This window comes from Acartia tonsa, chromosome 3 (genome assembly GCF_053477335.1).
Source record: "Acartia tonsa isolate MP-2025a chromosome 3, ASM5347733v1, whole genome shotgun sequence".
NCBI lineage: Eukaryota > Metazoa > Arthropoda > Copepoda > Calanoida > Acartiidae > Acartia > Acartia tonsa.
The window spans coordinates 56,319,481-56,343,415 of record NC_137262.1 but is presented as its reverse complement, the minus strand read 5'-3'; the positions used below and the strand labels follow the sequence as shown (position 1 = coordinate 56,343,415).

General features: G+C 31.4%; 1 protein-coding gene across 1 annotated transcript; it reads right to left on the bottom strand.

Annotated features, from left to right (window-relative positions):
- Positions 1–15,142: 15,142 nt before the first annotated feature.
- On the bottom strand, positions 15,143–17,767 carry LOC145314620 (oplophorus-luciferin 2-monooxygenase non-catalytic subunit-like). Its single transcript, XM_080154612.1, has 4 exons — positions 17,650–17,767; positions 17,029–17,084; positions 16,582–16,777; positions 15,143–16,142 (listed from the first exon to the last, which is right to left on the bottom strand). Exons 1-4 carry the CDS (start codon positions 17,720–17,722, stop codon positions 15,349–15,351), a joined length of 1,119 nt encoding a protein of 372 aa, XP_080010738.1. The 5' UTR covers positions 17,723–17,767; the 3' UTR covers positions 15,143–15,348.
- Positions 17,768–23,935: the final 6,168 nt, after the last annotated feature.

Genomic DNA, 23,935 nt, shown 5'->3' with positions numbered 1-23,935 from the left:
TAGGGGATGGAAGACATACAGACTAGGTATAGATTAGCTTCAATCCTAGAACCTTATTATAATAACCCAGTTTTGAAACTAGGAGTATCTATCATAAGAATATAGAGGAGGGTATGGAAGACATACGGACTAGGTATAGAGTAGCTTTGCTCCAAGAACCTTATTATAATAACCTAGTTTTAAAACTAGAAGTATCTATCATAAGAATATAGATTAGGGGATGGAAGACATACGGACTAGGTATACAGTAGCTTTGCTCCAAGAACCTTATTATAATAACCCAGTTTTGAAACTAGGAGTATCTATCATAAGAATATAGAGGAGGGGATGGAAGACATACAGACTAGGTATAGATTAGCTTCAATCCTAGAACCTTATTATAATAACCCAGTTTTGAAACTAGGAGTATCTATCATAAGAATATAGAGGAGGGGATGGAAGACATACGGACTAGGTATACAGTAGCTTTGCTCCAAGAACCTTATTTTAATAACCCAGTTTTGAAACTAGGAGTATCTATAATAAGAATATAGATTAGGGGATAGAAGACATACGGACTAGGTATATAGTAGCTTTGCTCCAAGAACCTTATTATAATAACCCAGTTTTGAAACTAGAAGTATCTATCATAAGAATATAGATTAGGAGATAGAAGACATACGGACTAGGTATACAGTAGCTTTGCTCCAAGAACCTTATTATAATAACCCAGTTTTGAAACTAGGAGTATCTATCATAAGAATATAGAGGAGAGGATGGAAGACATACGGACTAGGTATACAGTAGCTTTGCTCCAAGAACCTTATAATAATAACCCAGTTTTGAAACTAGGAGTATCTATCATAAGAATATAGATTAGGGGATGGAAGACATACAGACTAGGTATAGATTAGCTTCAATCCTAGAACCTTATTATAATAACCCAGTTTTGAAACTAGGAGTATCTATCATAAGAATATAGAGGAGGGTATGGAAGACATACGGACTAGGTATAGAGTAGCTTTGCTCCAAGAACCTTATTATAATAACCTAGTTTTAAAACTAGAAGTATCTATCATAAGAATATAGATTAGGGGATGGAAGACATACGGACTAGGTATACAGTAGCTTTGCTCCAAGAACCTTATTATAATAACCCAGTTTTGAAACTAGGAGTATCTATCATAAGAATATAGATTAGGGGATGGAAGACATACAGACTAGGTATACAGTAGCTTTGCTCCAAGAACCTTATAATAATAACCTAGTTTTGAAACTAGGAGTATCTATCATAAGAATATAGATTTGGGTATGGAAGACATACGGACTAGGTATAGAGTAGCTTCGCTCCAAGAACCTTATTATAATAACCCAGTTTTGAAAATAGGAGTATCTATCATAAGAAAATTAGGGGAAAAAGAAAAAATAACAACATAGATAGTTCAGGTATTCAAAATAGAGGACTACTTTCCCTTGTAAATTGCGCTGGTATCCAAAGTTTTACAGACATGTTTCAAATTTGCTAGCTCAAAAACTATGTTTGATGATTTTGTTTCAAACTAATAGTTCACAAACTGTATAACCAATACAGAATGGGAAATTTTGTTTATCATCATTTGGTATGTAAAAATGGTTATGACTGACATTTTACCGACAGGTCGATATGATTTTATTTCTACGGTCTTTTGAATATAAAGAGTTTATGATAAATTAATTCTTTATATCTTTCATACCTCTATTTTTTCATGTTTACCATAAATTTGTGAATCAGTGTTTCTTAATATTTTGTTCCTCTATATGTTTATACAATACAGACAATATTATAAAATAGCTAAAATATATATTTAATATTTCCTCTATATGTTTATACAATACATGCAATATTATATAATAGCTAAATATATCCTAATATGAGAGAGTAAGGATGCAGAGAGAGAGAGGGGACACTGGGCTGTTTATTACACTAGTCCCCAAACTTTCATTATTCGTTGGCTTAATAACTTTGGGGACTTTAGTGAATTTTGATTAGTTGAATCATTAAGTTGAGTGTTCAAACGTCTCAACCACATATATTAATCTAAAGAAGGGTTAATTTTGTTTATCATCATTGGGCATGTACATCAATTTATCGTCCCCTCTCTCTCTCTCAGTCAAATTTAATTATTATTCGCTAAATTTCTAAATTGGTTATATACAACTATTCAGGAACACCTATGAAAAGGTATTAGGGCTGGTTTGCGTGCTACGGCTCACTTTAAACAAAAATTATTTCATGTTCAATTTGTATGAGTGATAAATAATGCTTGTTATATATGCAACCACAGCAACTCTATAATTCAGCATTATATATATAAGTACGTTCTTCCGTCCTATAATCAACAGTTACGTAACTTCTCCATAATACTATCATATCTGTACGTCGGAAAGTTTTAATATATGTATAACAAATTTTTCCAGCCATTTCAGAGATCATTTAAACCATTTTAAAATTAATATACATACATACATGTAGTTTTATTAAAAGCAAAGCTATACTCTTTTAAGTATGATTTCTTGTTGTATATATTCAGTTAGAATAAAGAAAAATGCATGTTGTATCAAAAGACATTAATCCTTATAATAAAGTAACAGGATGTTTGTGTGTCTGTGTGTTTGTGTGTTTGTATGTTTGTACCGAAGGATCTCGCTAACCGCTGAACCGATCGGGTTCTCCTTAACAGGGTAGCTTCCCGGGAAGGTTTATAAATATTTTCTTGGGGGGTGGGACACCCCCAACCCCCCAAAAAAATGAAAAATCCCCCCCAAAAAGAAATTAAAAAAATTTTTTTTAACTAAAATTAAAAATGAGGGGGGGGGGAGCAACCCCCCTCCCAAAAAAAAATTTTCTTTCAAAATCTAAAATAAGAAATTATATTATTAAATTCGACTCTCTCCTCCTCAAGTGCCCCTAGAGGCCTCTAGGGGTGTAGCCGCTAGTAGACAAAATAGTAAGAGCTAGCAAATAATTGATTTTTTTACTATTCAATTTTAAGAAATAAATTGACCGATTCTAACATGAATTTTTGGAAAATTATAAAGTTTCAATTCCAATAATGTTTTTTATAAGATGGTTTTATTTTTTTGTTACAGGCCTTATGAAAAAATACAGCCTATTTATTCGTCATGTTAGTAATAGGGAAAGATTAATTTATCATCATTTGATATATCCCTGTAAAGCTAATATTGAAAATGATTATTCAAAGAAAACTCAATTTTATGTAGGTCATATTTTTAGGTTTGGTACACTGCCTTGTTAACATAATTGAAAACAATGAAGAAGACATCCTTTAAGGCGAAGCTCACAGATAAAAGTCTAAGGTTGCTGTGATTTCATTTGGTAACAATAATGAATTATTTTATTAATCCTCAAAATCTGATTTTTAATTAGATCACCAAAAGTAAAAAAGTACTTTACTTGATAAGTACACCATGAAATTTAAATTTAAAAGTAAGTACAACCAAAACATTCCACATTTTTCAAGTTTCATAACTAGATAAATCTCTCATGTCAAAAAATTCATAAGATCTAAAATTACCTCCTGTATGTAAGTTACTTACAGATTTTAGTTATAGAGAAGCTTCGCTTATAAAAAAATTTAAATCTCATACGGTCTTTAAAAACCATTCATTGTTTAAAAGGAAGGATTTTTTAGAGCTAAGATTTTTAAAATGTAATTTTGGCCCAGTTGTTTGTTTATAACTCGTAGAGTTTAAGTAATACCTTGTGCGGTATAGGTCTACATTAAACCACGTCATGCTAAAGATATAAAAATATAAAGAATGAAACAAGCGTTATTATACACAACTATGACTTCAAGACAAGGGGGGATCTTAAGGACTAGGACCATGGACGAAAAATTAATAAACATCCCCAATGATGTTAAACAAAATTACCCTTTCTGTAGATTAAAATTATTGGTTGTAAAGTTTGAACCAACTAATCAAGACCTAATGAAAGTGCCCAAAGTCAATAAAAGAGAGCATTTTTACAAAACTTTGGGTACCAGTTCAATCTCAATTCAAATGTCCCCTCCTTCTCTTTGCTTAACCTAATATACTCTGGGTGTATGAACAAAAAGGGACCTATCTATCTATTTATATGAAAATGGCTTATAAATTTCTAATGGTCATTTACTTTAGTTTTCCCCCCCTTTAATGTATCTTTGCTAATAAATGGGAAAGGGATGTTTATTCATAAATTTTAAGTAGTAAAGTTTATTTGTCCATTAAGATTTCAACAACCATTGAATAGATTTAGTTCTCCAATTTTAGGAAGGTTCACTAAGGTCACAATATAATGATTTAATTTTGATAATTAAGCCTTTAATGGTTTTAGGCCATTTTTCTGCCTCTTTTTTTTCCTATATGGTAGGAGTGTAATTAAAAATTTTAAAAATCTATTTTAACTACAGTTTTTCTTGCATAAATTAACAGCTACAAGGGTTTGATATTTATACACAGAAATAAAAAAATAAATATATGATTTGAATTGATATAAATTTCTGAACATCAACCCCTATCCCTAATCTTCGCTAATACATTAAACAAGGATGACAATATTAGAAATAACTTCTCAATGCACAATGTAAAGGAAAAATTAAAACTTATGAACAGAAATAGTCCAATTAATCCATAAACAAATTCTGTCAGAGCTGTTTTTTTTGTGGCAGTCGTTTATAATTCGTACATAAATACACACAATATAGAAATTCTACTCTAAAAGTACTAAGATGTATGTGTGTAATGAAATATCTCTCAATATCTGGACCGATCAATCATTCTTCAATTTTCAGGATTGTTGAATAATAGTCCAGGGAAGGTTTTAAGCTATTGGTAAGAGGGAAGGCAACACCCTTTACCCGAGAAAAAAAATACAACCCCCCACATCCCTTCTAACATTTTTAAAATGAAAAATAAATATCTTGGGACCCCACAACCTACAGGGGTACAGCAAATAGTTCAAAAGTTAAATAAATACTATTAAGGCAAACTTATTTCAAGAGTGGCTATCTCTTTTCTAAAAAGGGGTTAAATAAGACAAACTATATATATTTGTGGTCAAAGGCATTAACATAGACATTTATTATGCAATTTTAATCATTTGGTGTTTTTTATTAAATTCCATATAATATTTATTTGTCGCATAGCATCATAGACACCTCTCTGTGTATTAAAACCAGTTTTATTAGGCCCAAATGTTCATGGAAAATTGTCTGTAATTCGATCCTATAGATGATTTTTCTATATGGCTGAGAACCAGTTATAATCCACCAGATATAAATCGGTTTCGTAGCCATGCTAAAATGAATATTACCTGTCAATTAACTTGTACATGCGAGCCTGACATGACACTTTAACGTCAGGACCAACAGTTAAAAATAACTTAAAAGATCCAATCTCTCCCTTTCTTTCAAAACACCAAGGGTATTAGAATAAGTAACAGGCAACCAACTCTTTCATTGAACGGTTGTAATTGTATTACAAAATTAATTCTTAAGCAAAAAAGAAACATTCAAGACCTTTTTACACAAATAACACATAATTTAAATCAAATAAAATCTGTGAATATATGTGCCTGTCTTGGTTGAAAGGGGAAAATTGGGGGAAGTAAATGACAATTTCAGATATTTATTGGCTATCTATCTATCTGTTTATGTATATATTTAATGGCTATCTTGTATCTATCTATCTTTACATTCAAATTTAAGTTTACTTTTCATCTATTAATGCTTTTAATTCTGATATAAAAGTAACAGGATGTCTATGGATATATGTGTTTGTACCTTAAGATCTCGCTAAACGCTGGACCGATATAAGTTTCTTATATGTCCTGAAAGGTTTATAGCTATTTTTTGGAAGGTAACCTTCAGCCAAAAAAAATCGCCTTTGGAAAAAATAACCCCCCACAAAATTTACTTAAAACTATTTAAAATGATAAGCAGAGGGGCTTTTTACCATCCTTCTATATAGTGCCCCTGGAGATATATATGAGCACAGCCTCTAGTTAATAATCAAAAATAGTATACACATTACATATTTACTAACGAAGTAGTTGTATGTATTTTATAGCTTAAAACATGTTCCTTAAAAAATAGCTTCCATGTAAATCTAAATGGTTAAAAACAGACAGACGAACATACAATTATACTGTTACTTAGATATATCCCCACCAACATCCATTTGAAGAAGATAAAACTTTATTAAGCCTTTTAGCCTCTTTAAATCATGGATTTAATATTATTTATTGGACATTTGAGGACTCTATAATTTATCAGAGAGGGAGGGGACATTGGAATGTAAGTGATAATGGTAGTTTGGTACCCAACATTTTATAAATTCATTGGCTTAAAATGTTTGGGTACATTGGACTGTAAGTGATAATGGTAGTTTGGTACCCAAAATTTTATAAATTTATTGGCTTAAAATGTTTGGGTACATTCACTATATTTGATTATTTGTTACAAACTAGCATTTTCTAACATTTTCAATTAATAATTTTAATTTTTACATAAGAGGGAATTTAGTTTATCATAATTGGGGGTTTTCCATTGTCTTAACCCTTAACATCCCATTTTGTAAACTAAAGGATATGTACAGCGATAGGCCAAGAGCATAAAAATTACATGTCCACAAACTTTATATGTTCTAGATTTTAATTATGAAGTAAATTCAACACATATTTTTTTAGAATAAATATTCCTTTTTCCATACTTTAAAAATATATTTTTGTTATCTTATAAAAACAAACTAAATGTAAATATAAATAGAAATAAATATAAACTGAAGCTCTTTGATAAAAAATAAAACAGGCTATAAAAAGATTTTAGTTGAATAAACAAGATTGTCAATAATCATGAATGCGAAGCTTAACAAACGAACATTAACTAATATGCAATATGCAATTAATATTCATATTGATTCACAAGTCTAAACAAAAGTTCTTAGAAATATGTCCCTGTAAATGTGTATTATAATAATATCATATGATAAAATAGCTTTCAAAGGCTAAAAAATCATAAGAAAATTACTGGAATTTTTTCGCAAAGTTTTAAATCGATAGGTCGATTTTAAAATGTCAATTAAAAGATAAAGCAACCCATTATAGATTAGCGGACAAACCCTAAATGCAATGATAATGTTTTTAGAATATATTCATTTAACTTTATTTAAATAAGAGATATTAATAATCCAAATCTTCTCCTGCCCTACTTACACATTTGTTTGAATTAGTATGCTGCGCTAATTATGAGGTTATTGTCCTTGTTCTTGTCTTAATATCAGGGATACAGAGACAGGTCAATGTAAAGTACGAATCTTCCCTGTCGACATAATGAATATAAGATATATTGACAGGGGAAAAGTTGTCGTCAATTTAGCTGGACCTTATTTATTGGTTAGTTCGTACAGTTGGGGGATTGGGTAAATGGGTGGATCATTATTTTTGGCCAGCTGCGAACACAGAGTACATGAAAATCTGGTGCATTATCCAAGTAATAATATATCGAATGTTAATGGTTTATGTCGACTTTATAGCATTTAATAAAAGTGGTAATTGCTGACATATTATGGACACAATGATGTTTACATTTCATTGCTACGTTGTAATAATAAATTCGTGAATAAATGGTTGAAATATTAATCTTCCATTTATCTATCTATGTAATCCTACCTATTATGAAATTTGGCATATTCAGACTAATAATAGATAAACTAGATCAAACTATAGAGTTGACCAATTTAGAGTAATCATATATAAGTATTTTATTTATTCAGACTAATAATAGATAAAGTAGATCAAACTATAGAGTTAAACAGTTTAGAGTAATCATATACATAAATGACTAATAATGGATAAACTAGATCAAACTATAGAGTTAAACACTATAGAGTAATCATATATAAATAATAGTATAGATTATATATATTCTGACTGTTAATAGATAAACTAGATCAAACTATAGAGTTAAATAATATAGAGTAATCATGTATGATAATTATATATGTATATTCAGACTAATTACAAATAAACTAAATCAAACAATAGAGTTTAAAAATGTAGAGTAATTAAAAGTAAAAAATTAAATTTGTATAATTTGTAAAAATAGGAAAAAAAAATATTAATAGACCATGTATTTGTTTTAACTTTTACAAATCAAAAATGAAACCTATTGAAGAACAGTTTATAATTAATATTTCTAGTATCTAAACATAAGTTCTATATTGAAGAGTTGTACAAACTTCTACGTTTGGCTTCTCTCAGTTCCATGCACAAAAGTCATCTAAATCTGTATAAAAAACTTATCTCAGAAAAAAACAAAGGTATTAACCTAATAAGAAATACTAAATTTTTATTCAAATGTTATTATATTGTTTTTTAATCGTGCAAGAGGGGTGCGTGAAGCAGACCCAAAATTTTGACATCCTCCTTAAACCCGAATTTAGATGGCTGATGGCTGTATGAGAGTAGACGTTTCTGATTAAGAATCAGTATTCACAGTCCAATGTTCCCTCTCTTCCTATATTGCATAAATAAAAAAAGTGTGTGTTTTAAATGATTTATTCTTCTTATTAGACAAATCATAAACAAATTAAACATGATAATATTACATATTATAAACATATTTATATATATACATGTTAAAACATAATGTTATATTTTGATTTATATTTATATCATATTACTTTTTTTAAACAATGGAGATCGGACGTTATCTAACAGCTAAAATACTTTGTATTGTCCTTATATCCTAAAACAAAATCTATAAAATTAGTTACTAAACTGTAATTTAATCCGATGGAATTAAGTAGTTTTATGGTAAATTGTGCTAACAGTAAAGTTTGTGAGAAAAAGTTATCCTCATTCCATCTTATAATACATTCTTCCTTGCTTGCTTTTAAAGCCCTATCTTTTGCTATCAGTATAAGTAAAGTTATTTGTGTGAAGTCATCCCCTTTAAAACATTCATAATAAATATTAAATAAATAAAAATTTTCTTTTAGAAAGATAAATTCAGGACATTCATTATTATATATTTTATCCAAAAATGTGGCCATACAGTGAGCGAAATATTTTGCAAAGTAATAATCAAATATTAAATCAAGTCAAACTGCATGGTACATTTTTGAATGTAATTGTTTCAATTGCTTCAGTAAAAAGTAAAATACAGTATATATGTTTTGGAAAAGTGTGCATTCCAAAATTATTTTTATTGATAAAATTACCTGGCTTTAGGGTCAGTTAGGTAAGGTCTAGGAGAGACATGCAGGATTAATGTTTATTGCAGGGATAAAATACTTTTTTTTATAAAATTAAAGTTGTAGTGGGGTGGTTTTGTGGTTTATAAGGTGTCAAAAGGGGAGATACCCCTATTTCTAACTAAAAATAATTTTCAAAAGGAAGGTAGTAAGGGGGGTGGGGGGTGGGTTGACTATCAAGGCCTTCTAGCAGGTATTGTCCTCCAATACAAGTAAACAAACAATATTATTTGTTGTGCTATGTGCGCAAATGTGCAATGTATAAATTAATAATAATTGTTTGTGTTTCTCTTATTGTAAATTGTGTGTGACAACCCCCTCCCCCTTTTCCAATAGATTAAAATTTTCGTTCTCACATAAAGTAGTAAGATTTTTTTGTCTTAAGCTTTAGAACTCAGAAATTGCCCCTTGGGGCTAATAAACCTGGTTTTAATATTATCATTTTTAATTTTACTATCCACAGAAAGCTGCCTATAGTATGATGCGATAAATAACTATTTTGACATTAATCTTAGTGATAAGAAATTAGACAAATTGAGCTTCATTATCTATGATTGCCATATTTATAGATTAAAATTAATGGTGGAAAAGTTTGGACGCTGTAATTTGCAGTCCAATTGCAAAATAAAGTAAATCTAATTGTTTGTGTTATTCAATGCAATGTTAATTAAATTGCTAATTTGGGAATTTCTCTCGCTCTTTCTCTCTCTTCTTACTTTCATTCTATCCTTTTCTATCTCCCTACTGCCTCTCCCCTCCTCTCTCTCTCTCTCTTGTTCGCTCTCTCTGTCTCTTTATTGTCATTTAAATAACTTTTCTTTCTCTTTCTACTTTCTTCTTTCTTGTATTTTTGTTCTTTCGATATTGTATCATAATGAAAAGATATCTACTGTTATTTAGTTAGGGGCTTCATTTATAAAAAGGGTTTATGTGAAAATGATTTTAAAGTCCCTCAATAGATTATGACGTCATACGATAGGATAGCCAATGCGAGGCCAGTATACACTGTAATTGACCAAAATGGTAAAATTTATGATGGCCTCTTATTGCTTATTTTATCGTATGACGTCATAATCTGTTGAGGGACTTTAATTATCTTCGGTTTATGTGTTTCCGTCCCTCACATTTAGAATTTAGATACTTCGTTGCAGTTGTTTCAAATCATTGCATAAGTTTTAAAAAATAAAAAGAAATTGGTTTTCTGTTTCAGTTTAAACTTTAAAGATTTTTAAGTTTAGTAAAAAAAAAGTTTTTTTTTGTTGAAGTTGACCAAAATTCCCATGTGCCGAGTTGCATAATGTTTTTAGTAGCGAAGCTACTCTATAATTTGAAATGTTTGTCTGTCCGTACGTCCATACGTAACAAATAGCTCCTTTCATTCATTAAAATATGTTAGAATTGTCCTAGTGACTTTAAACTTGATGCATGATGATTACTATAACAGTTAGATATGTTTGTCTTATTAAGTTCTGACACTCTATGGGAGTTATTGTTCGTATGTCCTTCATTCCTTGGAGCTTCGCTTTTATGGATGATGTGATCCTTGTTCTTCTGTTATTTATTTAATTACCTAAGGACGTCAATGGTGGGGGAGGGGGGATTAACTGATTTAGGGGGAGCATTACCCACCACCCAAGACTAAGCTAAAATAATTTGGGCGCTGTGCACCATTTTTCAAAGTTATGAATTTTGGATATTTTAGTCTGTATATTTTTGCTTATTCCCCCCTTCCCCCAACCAAAAAAAAGGGGGATGAGGTGATTTGCTTTGAAATTAATCAGAAGAAGAAGGATGGAGTGTTAGCACCCCGACTGAATGATTGTTTTTTTAGGAACATAGCCCCCTCGGGGCCCCGAGTCGGAAGTAAAATGTTATGCCAATCGGGCCACAGGTATCCTTTTGCTTACTAAAACACACGTATATACACACTCAAACACACATCCAGTTACTTTAGAATATAGGATTGTACAAAAAATAGTGAGATCTTTATTTAGCTACATATATATAGCAGGAAAATACAAATCTTTCCTGAAAATTATCGACCATTTGGTCCAAAGGTATCCTACTGGTTACTAAAACACATACACACACTCAAACGCACATCCAGTTACTTTAGTATATAGGTTTGTGCAAAAATAGTGACATCTATATTTATCTGTATAATTCAATGATTAGTTGATTTTTTTGGGACATCTCCCCTCCCCCCCTTCCTTAAAATGTAGGCAAAACAAACCTATTTAGAAAAATACCAATCTTGCCTGAAAAATTTTAGGCTAATTAGCCAAGTGGTATCAAAACGCATAAACATACTCAAACACACATCTAGTTACTTTAGTATATAGGATTGTGCATAAAATATAGTGACATATATATTTTCTGTATTAGCAGGAAAATACCAATCTTTCCAAAAAAAATATGTCCTATCTATCCACAGGTATCCTTTTGCTTACTAACACACATAAACATACTCAAACACACATCCAGTTACTTTAGTATATGGGATTATGCAAAAAAATAGTGATTTCTATATATATCTGTATTATGCAATGTCATTTTCAATATTGTATACTATGGATGGATATATATTCTCAAGATTAATTTTATGGTTAAAAACAAAATACAACTTATAGGCAAGGATCTTAGGGGATATAACAATGGACGAAAAAAATGTATATTTTAAAAGACGATTAATATAAGTTACATCTTCTGTAGATAAAATTTATTGGTATACAAATTGTCATTGGTCAATTTAAATGTATAATAGCCTGTTATTAGTAATTTACAATGTATACTGGCCTGGCATTGGTAATTTACAATGTATTCTGGCCTGCCATTGGTCAACACACAATGAAATAGACAGACAGACATCATGTTACTGGATTATTGGATTACATATTGTTCTATGTCTATGCAAATGTTAAAAATGTGCATGGTTGTTGCTCTGTTGCAAAACAAACTGTTATGCAAAAATATCTTACAGATATCTTTATATGCGTAATATGAAAGTATAATATAGATAGCATATATTTTAAAAATTCTTTTTTAACTTTTTATTCTTATATTTATTTTTTGGTCTATGGATATAATGGTTCTGTTTTTTCTTTGTCTCATTATCTTTCAATCTTTCTTTTTTATTTTTTTTTCAATTCTACCACATACTTTCAAAATGGCTTCGAAATCGATTATTATCCACTAATTATGTATCGTATCGTATTATAGTCAGTTTTTACAAATAGTAGTCCCTCAGGGCTAACAAAACCGGAATTAACATTTCTATATAGCATTCCGTAGATAGTAAAAGGAAAAAATAGAAGATTAACTTCAATTTAGCCCGGAGCAATTAATCTGGTAATGATTTTATGATTTTTTTTTATTTATCTAAAATTGTTTGTTATACGATACGATACATAACTTTTCAGTGTGGATCAGAATCGGTTCTAATCCAGCTGATAATAATCAGTTTCGAAGCCATACGGGAAAAATAAAAAAAAACAAATTTAGAATAATAGAGATGCTTTCATACCTGTTATTAAAGATAAACAGCTGTTTTTTTGTGAAGATTTTCTATACCAATAAGAATCCATATACAATGTGCTCTGTTATACCAAATTCAGAATAATGGAGTATCTTTGCTTCATTAAATCAATGAATCAAAAATGTGAACGAATGTGCCCAAAAAATGGTCATAAAAAAACCAAATCATGCCGAAATCAAATTGAAAAATGACGTTTACATAAACCCACCGGCATGATCATATTTAATCGTCATTTTAGTTTTACAGAATTTTGTTTTCTCATAAATTATCATGTCATGCTCATTCATTAAAGGAACCATTTTAGTAAATGTTTTAAAATATCTAGTAAATAATCCATTGTTAATGAATGATAGTTCTATTCATTACAGCAATGACTAATAATCTTTAATGCATTTCTAGCTACCTTTCGTAAAATATTTATCAATTTGTAAATACACCCTATCTATATCTAAAATCTGGATTAGAATTTTCATGATTAAAATTAAGGGTAGTCTAAAAGGCGGGGATTAAGAGATGAGAATCCCCTTAGACCTATAAAGCCTTTTTAACAACATTAAAATAGCTTGGATGTCATCAACATCATAACCAACAATATTTTTATGGATGATAATGACCTCCCCCCCCCCCCAACCCATCCATTATTACAAACACAAACATAACATGATATAAATTAATAAAATATCTGATTACATATCCCATTTCTCTGATTATATAAGGGCCAAAGGCGACAAATCTCATAAATTCTAATTTAAAAAGAAAATAGATTTAATCTTTAAATATTGTCATACACTTTCTATCTATGTCTGTCTATCTATCTAGTCTCTATTAACCTATATATCTTATATTATCTATCTAAATTCAAATATAGAAGAAAATAAATTTAATCTTTAAATATTGTCATACACTTTCTATCTATGTCTGTCTATCTATCTAGTTTATATCTACCTATCAATTCTATTTCGTTTATCTAAATTATAATTTGGAAAGAAAATAGATTTAATCTTTAAATATTGTCATACACTTTCTATTTATGTCTGTCTATCCAGTCTCTATCTATCTATTTTGTAAAAATTCTGCCTTTTTTATGTAATATGCTTTATTGGGGTGGAAGGATTGTAAAATAATTAAAACGTATTAATGGAGAATTAAAGACATAAAACGAAACGAAACGGAAGACTAAATATTTTGATTTATTGAAACAAAAAATAACAAAAGAAAAGAAAAGGGAGAAAAAGAAAGTAATAAAAGAAAGAAAGAGAACAAAAATGTAGAAATTAATTATCAAATTGGAATAAAACTAGGACTATTAGGTCCAATGATAGCACAGCTCTTTTAGATATAATTTACTAAATATATGATATGACATTTTGACATTTGAGATTCCTTCTACACTTTGAGATGTTTTCATGGATCAGACAACTGACGGTAGTTTTACATGCATCCCCATTAATGATAAACAATTTTACCTCTTCTATAGAATTATTGGTGGAAACGTTGGAACTAACCAATCAAAAATCAGTAAAAGTACTTAAAGTATTTTGAGCCAACAAATAAGATGACGTGATCATAAAACTTACAGGTTTAAGTGTAATTAACAGCCCTCCAAAGTCCCCTCCATCCTTGGGTTTCTCTGTAGGATTTAATTCTTATTATACTGGAGGCGAACAAACAGATCTCAACTCTGTTACTTATAGAATAGTTGTGCTATTAATTAGTTAATAGAATTAAAAGAAAATTAGGTAATAAAAGTGGCCTCCCTTCCTGGGTTTTCCCGTAGGATTAATTTTTATCATTCTTTATAAGAACAGACAGAACAACACTCTAACCTATAGCATAGCTGTGCTACTAATTAGTTGATGGAATAAAAAGGAAATTAAGTAATAAAATCTCATTTGGGTTGGTTCAATTAAAATTCTTTAATTTATATATTCATTTAAAACAGTCGTAAAGAGACAAAAAAAGTTAAAATTTGAAAGAATATTAAGAAATTAAACAATTTTGTTACATAATCAATTTTTGTATAGAATAGGGGTTTAGTCCTGAAGGGTTTATAGTTTACAACCTAAAACTAAACAGCATAAAATTTTTCAGAACTATAATAAAAGGCACTCTGAAGACAAGAACTCACCTATGATATCCTAATAGACAGTCAGACATCCTGACGCTTTCTGGTTAAACTTTATTTTGAAATTATTGAGATAATTGACTTAATTGAATTCAAAAATCCATAAATGAAAAGGAAGATTAAGAAATTTTGGTTAACAGATTGACTTGGGATGTACTACTAAATACATCTCCTGGAATTATAGTTTTAGATAAATTGATCACAAAAGGTTGTTTGTATATAAAATTCAAATTTATTTATCAAGAATAATGAGATCATGCCCATCTACAAAGCATCAGAATAAGCTATATATATTTCAATAAAAGTAAGGGTTAAGGATGAGTTATGTGCTCTGTTTGGCTTTGAAGTTAAAGAACAGTAGATGGATGAAATCTCATGTGAGTGAAAATTAAATAGAACAAAGATACAATTATGTTTAGCATTGATCATTGATAGTATCAGCATCAACCTCCTCCAGAGGAGTTCCATCAGCACACACAGCTCCTTCAAACACACCCACACCATTCAGATCAGCCACCAACCATTTCAGATCACAGGAACACTCCAGTGGGTTCCCCTTCAGGAAAATCTTTCCAGTGGCATCAGCAGTGTTAAGCACTCCTTCAACAAAAGGCCGGAAGTTTTCCTCAGTAAGTTGTGTGATAGCATTGTCTTCAAGATTAACTTCAGTATATGGAGAAAGACCAGTGAGATCAATGCTGGTTAGTTTATCCTTGGCCATATGAACAACTCTGCTGTTAGTCATGCTCTTGAAAAATCCGGTTTCAACAACTTCAACATCACCATTGCTGGACCAGAATTCTTTCAGCACAGGAAAATCTTCAATAATACCAGCTGGAAAGTTGGAGATACCTTCATGATCGACCTCAAAAACTTCCAGATTGCCCATCATGGGAAATGTACCAGGCAAAAACTCTCCAAGCTTAACCTTGCTGAGCAGCAGATGTTTGATGCTCTTTACCCCTGATTCTGGAAATGGCTGTGCTGAAAAGTCATAATAGTCCATCATCAAGAAGCCAAGATTTTCAAGGTCAGCTAGGAAACCAGGAGCAAAGCTGTAGGTAGGGTTTTGGGGGCAGAAAGGTAGCAGTTGGATTGACTTCATAGATTGCCTGGAGTTGATCCAGGCAGAGTCAGTAAAGACCATGGGTCCTTGTGGATCTTCAACACAGAAGCCAACTAACTGAAAAGCACTTGCTTCCAGTCTACCTGAAAAAAAAAACAATTTATTCAGAGAATTGATGCATTACTCTGGGGATGACTAATATCAATCCAGATTCGGACATAAAATATGTGTTTTGCAATTCCTAGTTATACAATACAGAATCAAGCTCTCCTTGACTGAAAGACATGTGTGAAGTTCAACACCAAACTGTCAAGTTTTTAAAATAAATATGAAATGAAGAATATGAGAATAGTTATATCTCGCATTATAAACAGCTTTCCATGGATATAAAATGTACAATAACATCTTGGCATCTCAGGGCAAAAGAAATTGATTTTAATGTTATGATTGTACATTCTTATATTTGTAGAAAACTGGATATTATACAATGCTAGACATTTTTTTATATTGATGAGAACCAGTTCTAATCAACCAGATATTAATTGGTTTTGAATGAATACAAGAAATAAATTCTATAATTACCTGTTGTTTTTTCATTAAAAGCAAAGTTAGCAACTGACTTGTCCTCGCCAACAAAGTCAAGATTAACTGCATCAAATTTGTTGTTACTCTCATCAAACTGTGCAAAGATGTTCTCAACCATCTCTGTCACATCATCCTCAATGGCAAAGTCAAAGTCACAAGCTAGAATTCTACTGTTTGTTTCAGTGTCAACACTACATTCAAGATATACTTTTTAAATACGTCAAAGATCCTGAGATGTTAAGCTTTAAAAGATTTTTTATGAACTTACAAGAACAAAAAAAATAATAAACTGAATTGTTCTAAAATATAATAAAGAATTAAATCATACAAATCAATAGGGGTCTATGGTGTTATATATGTCTGTAAAGAACAAAAAATCTTTTTTTTTTTTTTCTCAAATGCTTCCAGATGCCCCTAGCAGCTTAGTTATAAAGTATCTTTCCTGCAAGTACAAGGAGCAATAGATTCAGGTGCAGGGGAATCACAGGGTACAGAGTCACCTAAAATATAAATAGATCAGGTGCAGGGGAATCACAGGGTACAGAGTCACCTAAAATATAAATAGATTCAGGTGCAAGGGAATCAAAGGGTACAGAGTCACCTAAAATATAAATAGATTCAGGTGCAAGGGAATAACAGGGTACAGAGTCACCTAAAATATAAATAGATTCAGGTGCAGGGGAATCACAGGGTACAGAGTCACCTAAAATATAAATAGATTCAGGTGCAGAAGAATCACAGGGTACAGAGTCACCTAAAATATAAATAGATTCAGGTGCAGAAGAATCACAGGGTACAGAGTCACCTAAAATATAAATAGATTCAGTTACAGGAGAATCACAGGGTACAGAGTCACCTAAAATATAAATAATTTCAGTTACAGGAGAATCACAGGGAATAGAGTCAAATCAATCAGGTAAGTCAAAAAATGCCTCTCAATCACTGTATTAGAATACATAGTTCAAGTTGATTGAATGTTTGAACCTTTTGCTATTAATAAACCCAATAATAATGACAAATGTTGAAAATCAGTAGTATAAATATAATGAAGCTTTATAATCTTACCTGAGGTTTCTTTAACAGATGGATAGGCATTACTCATGCCTAAAAGTAGTCCAATAAAGACTAGGGTCAGCATTTTTAAAATCTAGATATATCATAAATTGTCATGTAATATTTAATTGATTGTACAAAACATACTTTAAATTAAGGAAGTTTTATTTATGGTGTAGTCAAAATGGATATTTACTTTAAAGTGTGGCAAAATCAATATTTATTGTAAATTTTAAACTAAAATTCCATGTGAATCAGTCATAAAATACTTCAATACAGGATGCTTAACATGAACTTACTAACAATTTAAGACGCCCCCCCCCCCCTCCGGTTTTTTCTATCTCATTTTCTGTGTGTGAAAGATAAAGAGCCCAAACTGCGAGACTTTTTAAGTATGGGTATGACACATAACTGAGAGTTGGAATTTCGAATATCTCCATCCTGGCGGGCACAGGATGCCAGCAAACCTGGCAGGGTCATCCAGGTAAAGAGCAAAATATTTTTTTTGACTAAAACAAAGCATTTTATCATACCAAAACACTAAAATATCCTCTAGTAGAACATCCTTATATGAAATACAGGTGTTCAAGTCACTTTCAGGTTCCAGGTATGATCCTGCAGGTCCTGATCCTCCAGGTCTCCAGAAATCTTTAAAAGGCTCCTGTGGCCGCAATTTTTGACTTAGAGACTTAAAATTTTAAACTTAAACTTTTTTTACATGTCTATAGAACGTATACAAATTTCATAAAGATCAGCCGCCGTTTTCTCGCCGACCGCCGACTGCGGCGGCTGGTAGCTGCCAAGTACAGCTGCAGCTGCTGAAATTCATATTTTGATATTTCTAATGTAAAATTTACATAAAGATAAACATTTTCTAGAAAAAAATTGTTCTTCTAGCTTCAAAAATAAGAAAATTACAGCCGTTTGAAATTTTTAAGTAAAAAAAGACCTAAAAACAAAGGTTGTTAAATAAAAGGGTGAAGGAAGCGAAAATTGACTTATACTTATAAAAGGAAATTCATTATCTAACAGGGGACTTGCACAAAAAAATTTAGCCCTCTAGCTCTAATAGGAACTGAGATAATAGGGGGTGGCGTTGAAGGCCTTCCGGGCCCCCCCCCCCCCCCCCCCCCGACCGATTAAGGTGCGGCAAGGGGCCCGACTGTAAAGGGTTAATGTTTGAGATGTTTTTATTAGGACATTGTGCCAACTCGTATTAAGAATTACCATAACAAAATTTGTTACACTTAAAAGAATTAATATGCAAAGTGAAGACAATTATTTGAAGCATAAACACACAGAATTATTATCTTTGACTTTAAATTCTCTGTCAAGGCTTTTCTTTTTGGACATTTGGAAGTACCAAATTACAGACAGACATTCCTTAACTGTAGAGTAGCTTCGCTCTGAAAAAATTTAAACTTACAGATTATAATATTGTGTTACTAAAAGGATTAAAAGAAACTAAAATAGTTTTCAGAATTGACAGTTTTTATAATTTCTGTAAGATAAGGAGATTTATTTAGCATGGTAAACAATCCTTGTTGCAATTAGTACAGTACAACTTAGCGGCGTGCAAAGGGATTAACTACGGAGGCGTAACCTTGTGGAGATGAAGAAAAGAGAAGATAGTCCTTCTCAATTTCTTATTTTAGGAAATGTTAACATCCACTTTGTTTTTTATTTTATTTTGATATTTCTAGTGATTTAAATTTCATGCTCATTTGGCAAGAGGCTAAATACTCCCCTTTTTTGTCCGTTCATATTTATAGATATATTATCATCCTTGTTTCAATATTTATTTATACAGTTTTCGGGTTTCCAAGGTTCCTAAATAAAACAAGGATGCCAACATTATTAAGTAGCAAAGTTCATAAATATAAACAGTAAACATGGCGGTTTTTAAAAAAGTACCTAGCAAGCACATAAACACCTTCCCTCTTATTTTGAAAGTAAATTGAAAATAAGAGGTTGCAGTACTACCCTATACTTAATATAACCTAACCTAACGTGACCTAAACAAAAATAATGGGGGGGGGGGATTGTAGTGCTCGATAAGTCATTTGTAGGAAAAACGCCTTCAATCATATATATAAAAGTGTAAATGACGTACAAACGGAAATAGTTATTTATGTCCATTGTTCAGCAGAATCTTTACAGCTAAATTCGGCCATCTAAGTGTAATAGCAGCTGAGAAAAGCAAACGTGTCAAGAGACGGACCCTGTAAGTTATAGGATAGATGTCAATTAATCAATGAATTCTTCACACGAAATTTTGTCCCTACATGACTACTGGATGTACATTAGTAAGCGAAATCACACAAAAACCAGCCACATCTATAATACAAAGTAGCTTGATGTCTATCTGTCCGTCCGTCCGTCTGAAGCTTAAGATCTCGGTAACCACAGAACCGATCGGATTCTACTCTTTAGGGAATATGCCTACTGGTCCTGTGGTGGTTTTAGGCTATTTTATTGGGGGGTGGGACACCCCCAACCCCCCAAAAACAAAAAAATCCCTCCCCTTTTTTTTTTTTTTTTGTTTTGTAGGAGATATCCTTGGTCTTTTTTTTGCAGGAGATTTCCTTGGTTCTTCTTATTTTTTTTTTATGAATTTCACCTTAACTTTTTTTATCATCTCTTGGGGCAAAGCCCCTAGAGGCTAGGGGCGAAGCCGCTAGTATTTTAAAAAAACAGCAGAATACTCCTAAGCAAGACGGACTGATAAACATAAGAAATGAGTTATAGAGTAGCTTTACTGCTAATAATAAAACAGACGATAAGATAATATTTTTTTTTGTTTGTATGATAAATGGATATAATCTAGATACATACTCTCTAAATCAACCAATAGGAAAACAGTGAAGGAAAAATCCGGCAATATTATTGATAAGAAAGTGGCACTTATTTATATAAATGGGCACTTATTTTTGCATATTGAGTCAGCTAAAATAGTCGCATTTCTTAGGATAAAGCTTATATCGTCGAAAACTTTTTCTGCTTTAAAACCCTTCTAATTAATTAATTAATTTTGACGGATTATGAGGCCAATTAGACCATCTAGATCGACTATATCTATTGTATAATGCCCTTTATAAAACTGCAATTTACCAGTATTAGTCGGTTTTAAAAATGTTTTCTCCAAGATTTAACCTCTATTTAAGTTGCCTTTTTATATAATTACTAACGGCTGCGTCCCTTGCAGCTGGAGCCTCTGTATTCCTCTAGGAGTAGGAAAAGGAAGACAAATAGCCTAAAACCATCCTGGACCCCATGTAAAGCTCACATAAACTATAGAATTCCATATCGGTTCAAGGAACATAACTACTATAGAATTTAAAAATACAAGTTTAGGATTTAAAGACAAATGTATTTTTTCTTCAAATATTGAAAGAAAAACATATAAATTTAAGACTTACGACAGGTTTATAAGTTAAGAAAGCTTTATGTTGGTTGAGGGCAAGTTTTAGGCTAGTTTCCAAGCAGGGGAATCAGAGAGGGAGGGTACTTTGGACTTTATAATATACTGCCAAAAGTTTTTGAGTTCTTTCTTTGGGTACTTTTTTAAAATCTTGATTGGTTGGTATATGAAAGAAGTGGCCAAACTTTTCAACCAATATTTTTAAACTGCAGAATGGATTAATGTGGATGTATCGTCTATTGTCTTATCCCTCAAGATCCCTCAATTTAATACAACCGCTGCCAAAGTAAGGGGATATAAGGGGATAAGACAATAGCTGATAAATTAATGTACATACTCAAACTACCCCTTCTGTAGATTACAATATAAAATGTCTGGAGACTCAACTGAATTAAACAACCAAACAAAACTCACTAAAACAACAAATATGAAAACGGGGACTATAATGGGGACTAGTGTAATAAAGAGTCGAATGTCCCATTTCTCCCTGAAAAAAAATGTTAAAGGGTTGAAAGACTAATTTAAGAAAATATCAACACTTTATGAACTTAATTAAACGGAAAATGGAACATTAAGGTACAAACTCCAGCTAGGAATATATATTCTAAAACAACATTGTGAAGGCAAGACTTTAATACAGTATAAAAATAACTATGAACGTACCGTTTTTACTTTAAATTACTTGGGTGGGATTCTACATCGATTTCATGTGTTTGCACGACCTTTGTTCTGGAAGTCTGTGCATGGTTGTTATTATTTTTGATAATTTAATTTAATTATTTATTTAGTATTGGCCTTTTTTTGTGAAAATCTATACCTATAATAAGGTGTTTAGAGATTGTACAACAAAAAATAGAGTAACAACATCCATCAGTAGCGCAGTAAATAAAAAAAACTATGCTTAAACAAACAACAATAAAAAATATGATTTTCTTTGAGATCGCTTTGAGATTTAAAGTGTATTACAAAAGTATAAAAAAAATGTGGCGTTGCCCTTAGCCACTATGAAGAGCAGGGGAGGTAAAAAAATAGTATATGACTAGCTGAAGACATTTTAAAAACTCACCCAAAGAATACAACAGAATATTACTCATTCGGACCAGAAATTTGATAAATTCAAAGCTTTTTGAGAAAAAAAACTTATTACTTAAACCACTAGTATAAAAATAATTATAAATTCAATCATTAAAAAGAACAAACCCTTACAGACAGACAAAGATATTGATTAGCTATGCTCCTAAAAGGATTCCTTCAAAGTATCTCTGATATAATAAATATCCTATAAATGCATCATCTTTAGACGTGCATACAATTCCGCTTAATATCAAGTCCTCTTAGTTTTTCATATTCGCAATGATATGAGATTAACAAAAGAGGGTGTTTAATAATGAGGGTGAAGCAAAAAAATAAGGGACGGAGTTTTCAATTAAAGTGCTTTATTGAGCAAAGTACACCCCTCCCCCCCTCGGCTATCTCTTGTTTCTAAAATTAAATTGAAAAAAAGTTTATGTTTGTTTTCTTTAGGTCAGAGTATGTTAGGTTATATCCTATTATATAAAGTAGTAAGCTTTTTTGTCTGTAGCGAAAGATCTCGCTAACCGCAGAAGCAATATGTTTCCCCTTAACAGTAAAACTTCCGATAGGTTCCAGGATGGTTTTAGGCTATTTTGTTTTGATGAATAAGCGGGGTAGGGTTTGGGGCTATTTTTCTGCTCTTTCATATCCCATTGCATATAGAGCCCCTAGCCGCTAGTGGCGCAGCCGCTAGTTTGATACATTGTAACATCACAGGTTTAAGGTTCAGGGCACTGCAGGTAGAGGTTCCGAAGGGTTAGAAAAAACTGCTCCTACTCTCTACTTTTTAAATTTAGTTTAATATAAGGATTGTAAGGGGTGGGTCAGTGCGACGCAACCCAATCTTTCCCACTTTTGTATTACTTTTGTAGGAACACGATTCCAGTGATGTCATATTTTTCTTTCCCGAAAAAGGGAAGGATGGAAGAAAATCTCTTCAAAAGAGATGGGGAAAAATATGACATCACTGGAATCGTGTTCCTACAAAAGTAATACAAAAGTGGGAAAGATTGGGTTCCGTCGTCAGTGCACTATAGGCATTTTGAGGGAAAGCACTGAAGTTTTATTCTCAGATGTTATAATAATTTTGCGATACATATGCAGAAGTGATTGCCACATCTTTTTAATCAATATTGAATAATGGGATGCATCCCCAATATATATATTTCAATAGAGCTCATACAAAAACTAAATTTTTCATTAACATTATATTTAGTAGCTGTGTTTAGTTTCATAGGAAATGGGGATAGATGTCACCGCTTTTGGCCTACCTATTCTATGGACGTCATATTAGAGGGAAAGACATAGGGAAGAAGGAAAGAAATTCTTTGGAAAAGAGATGGGATATATGGTATTTCCTGACTTCAATAGAATAGGTAGGCCAAAAGCAGTGACATTTATCCTTATTTTGCTAGGGCACTATAGACATCTACTTATTTTGAAATAACATTTTTCATTAGAATTCACCCACACGGGAATGCACCAACTTTAGGAGGTCTAAAAAACCTAGCTATAATAAGCCTCAACCTAACCTAACCTAACTAATAGCAATTTTTAAAGAATATTTAATATAAGGGAATCTCCACGCAAAAAATACCGTATAACATTTAGAATCATAAGGTAGCTTCGCTACTAAGAATTTTTACTTTTTCAAAAGGTTGATTTTCAAAATTTTAGTTAGGTTTTATTTAACAGCAAAGCCTACTATTTTACCTATTTTGTATAAACATAAAGATATACATGAAATATGCCAATTTACTAAAACTCAGCTATTTTATATAAATAATGATTATTATTAATGAA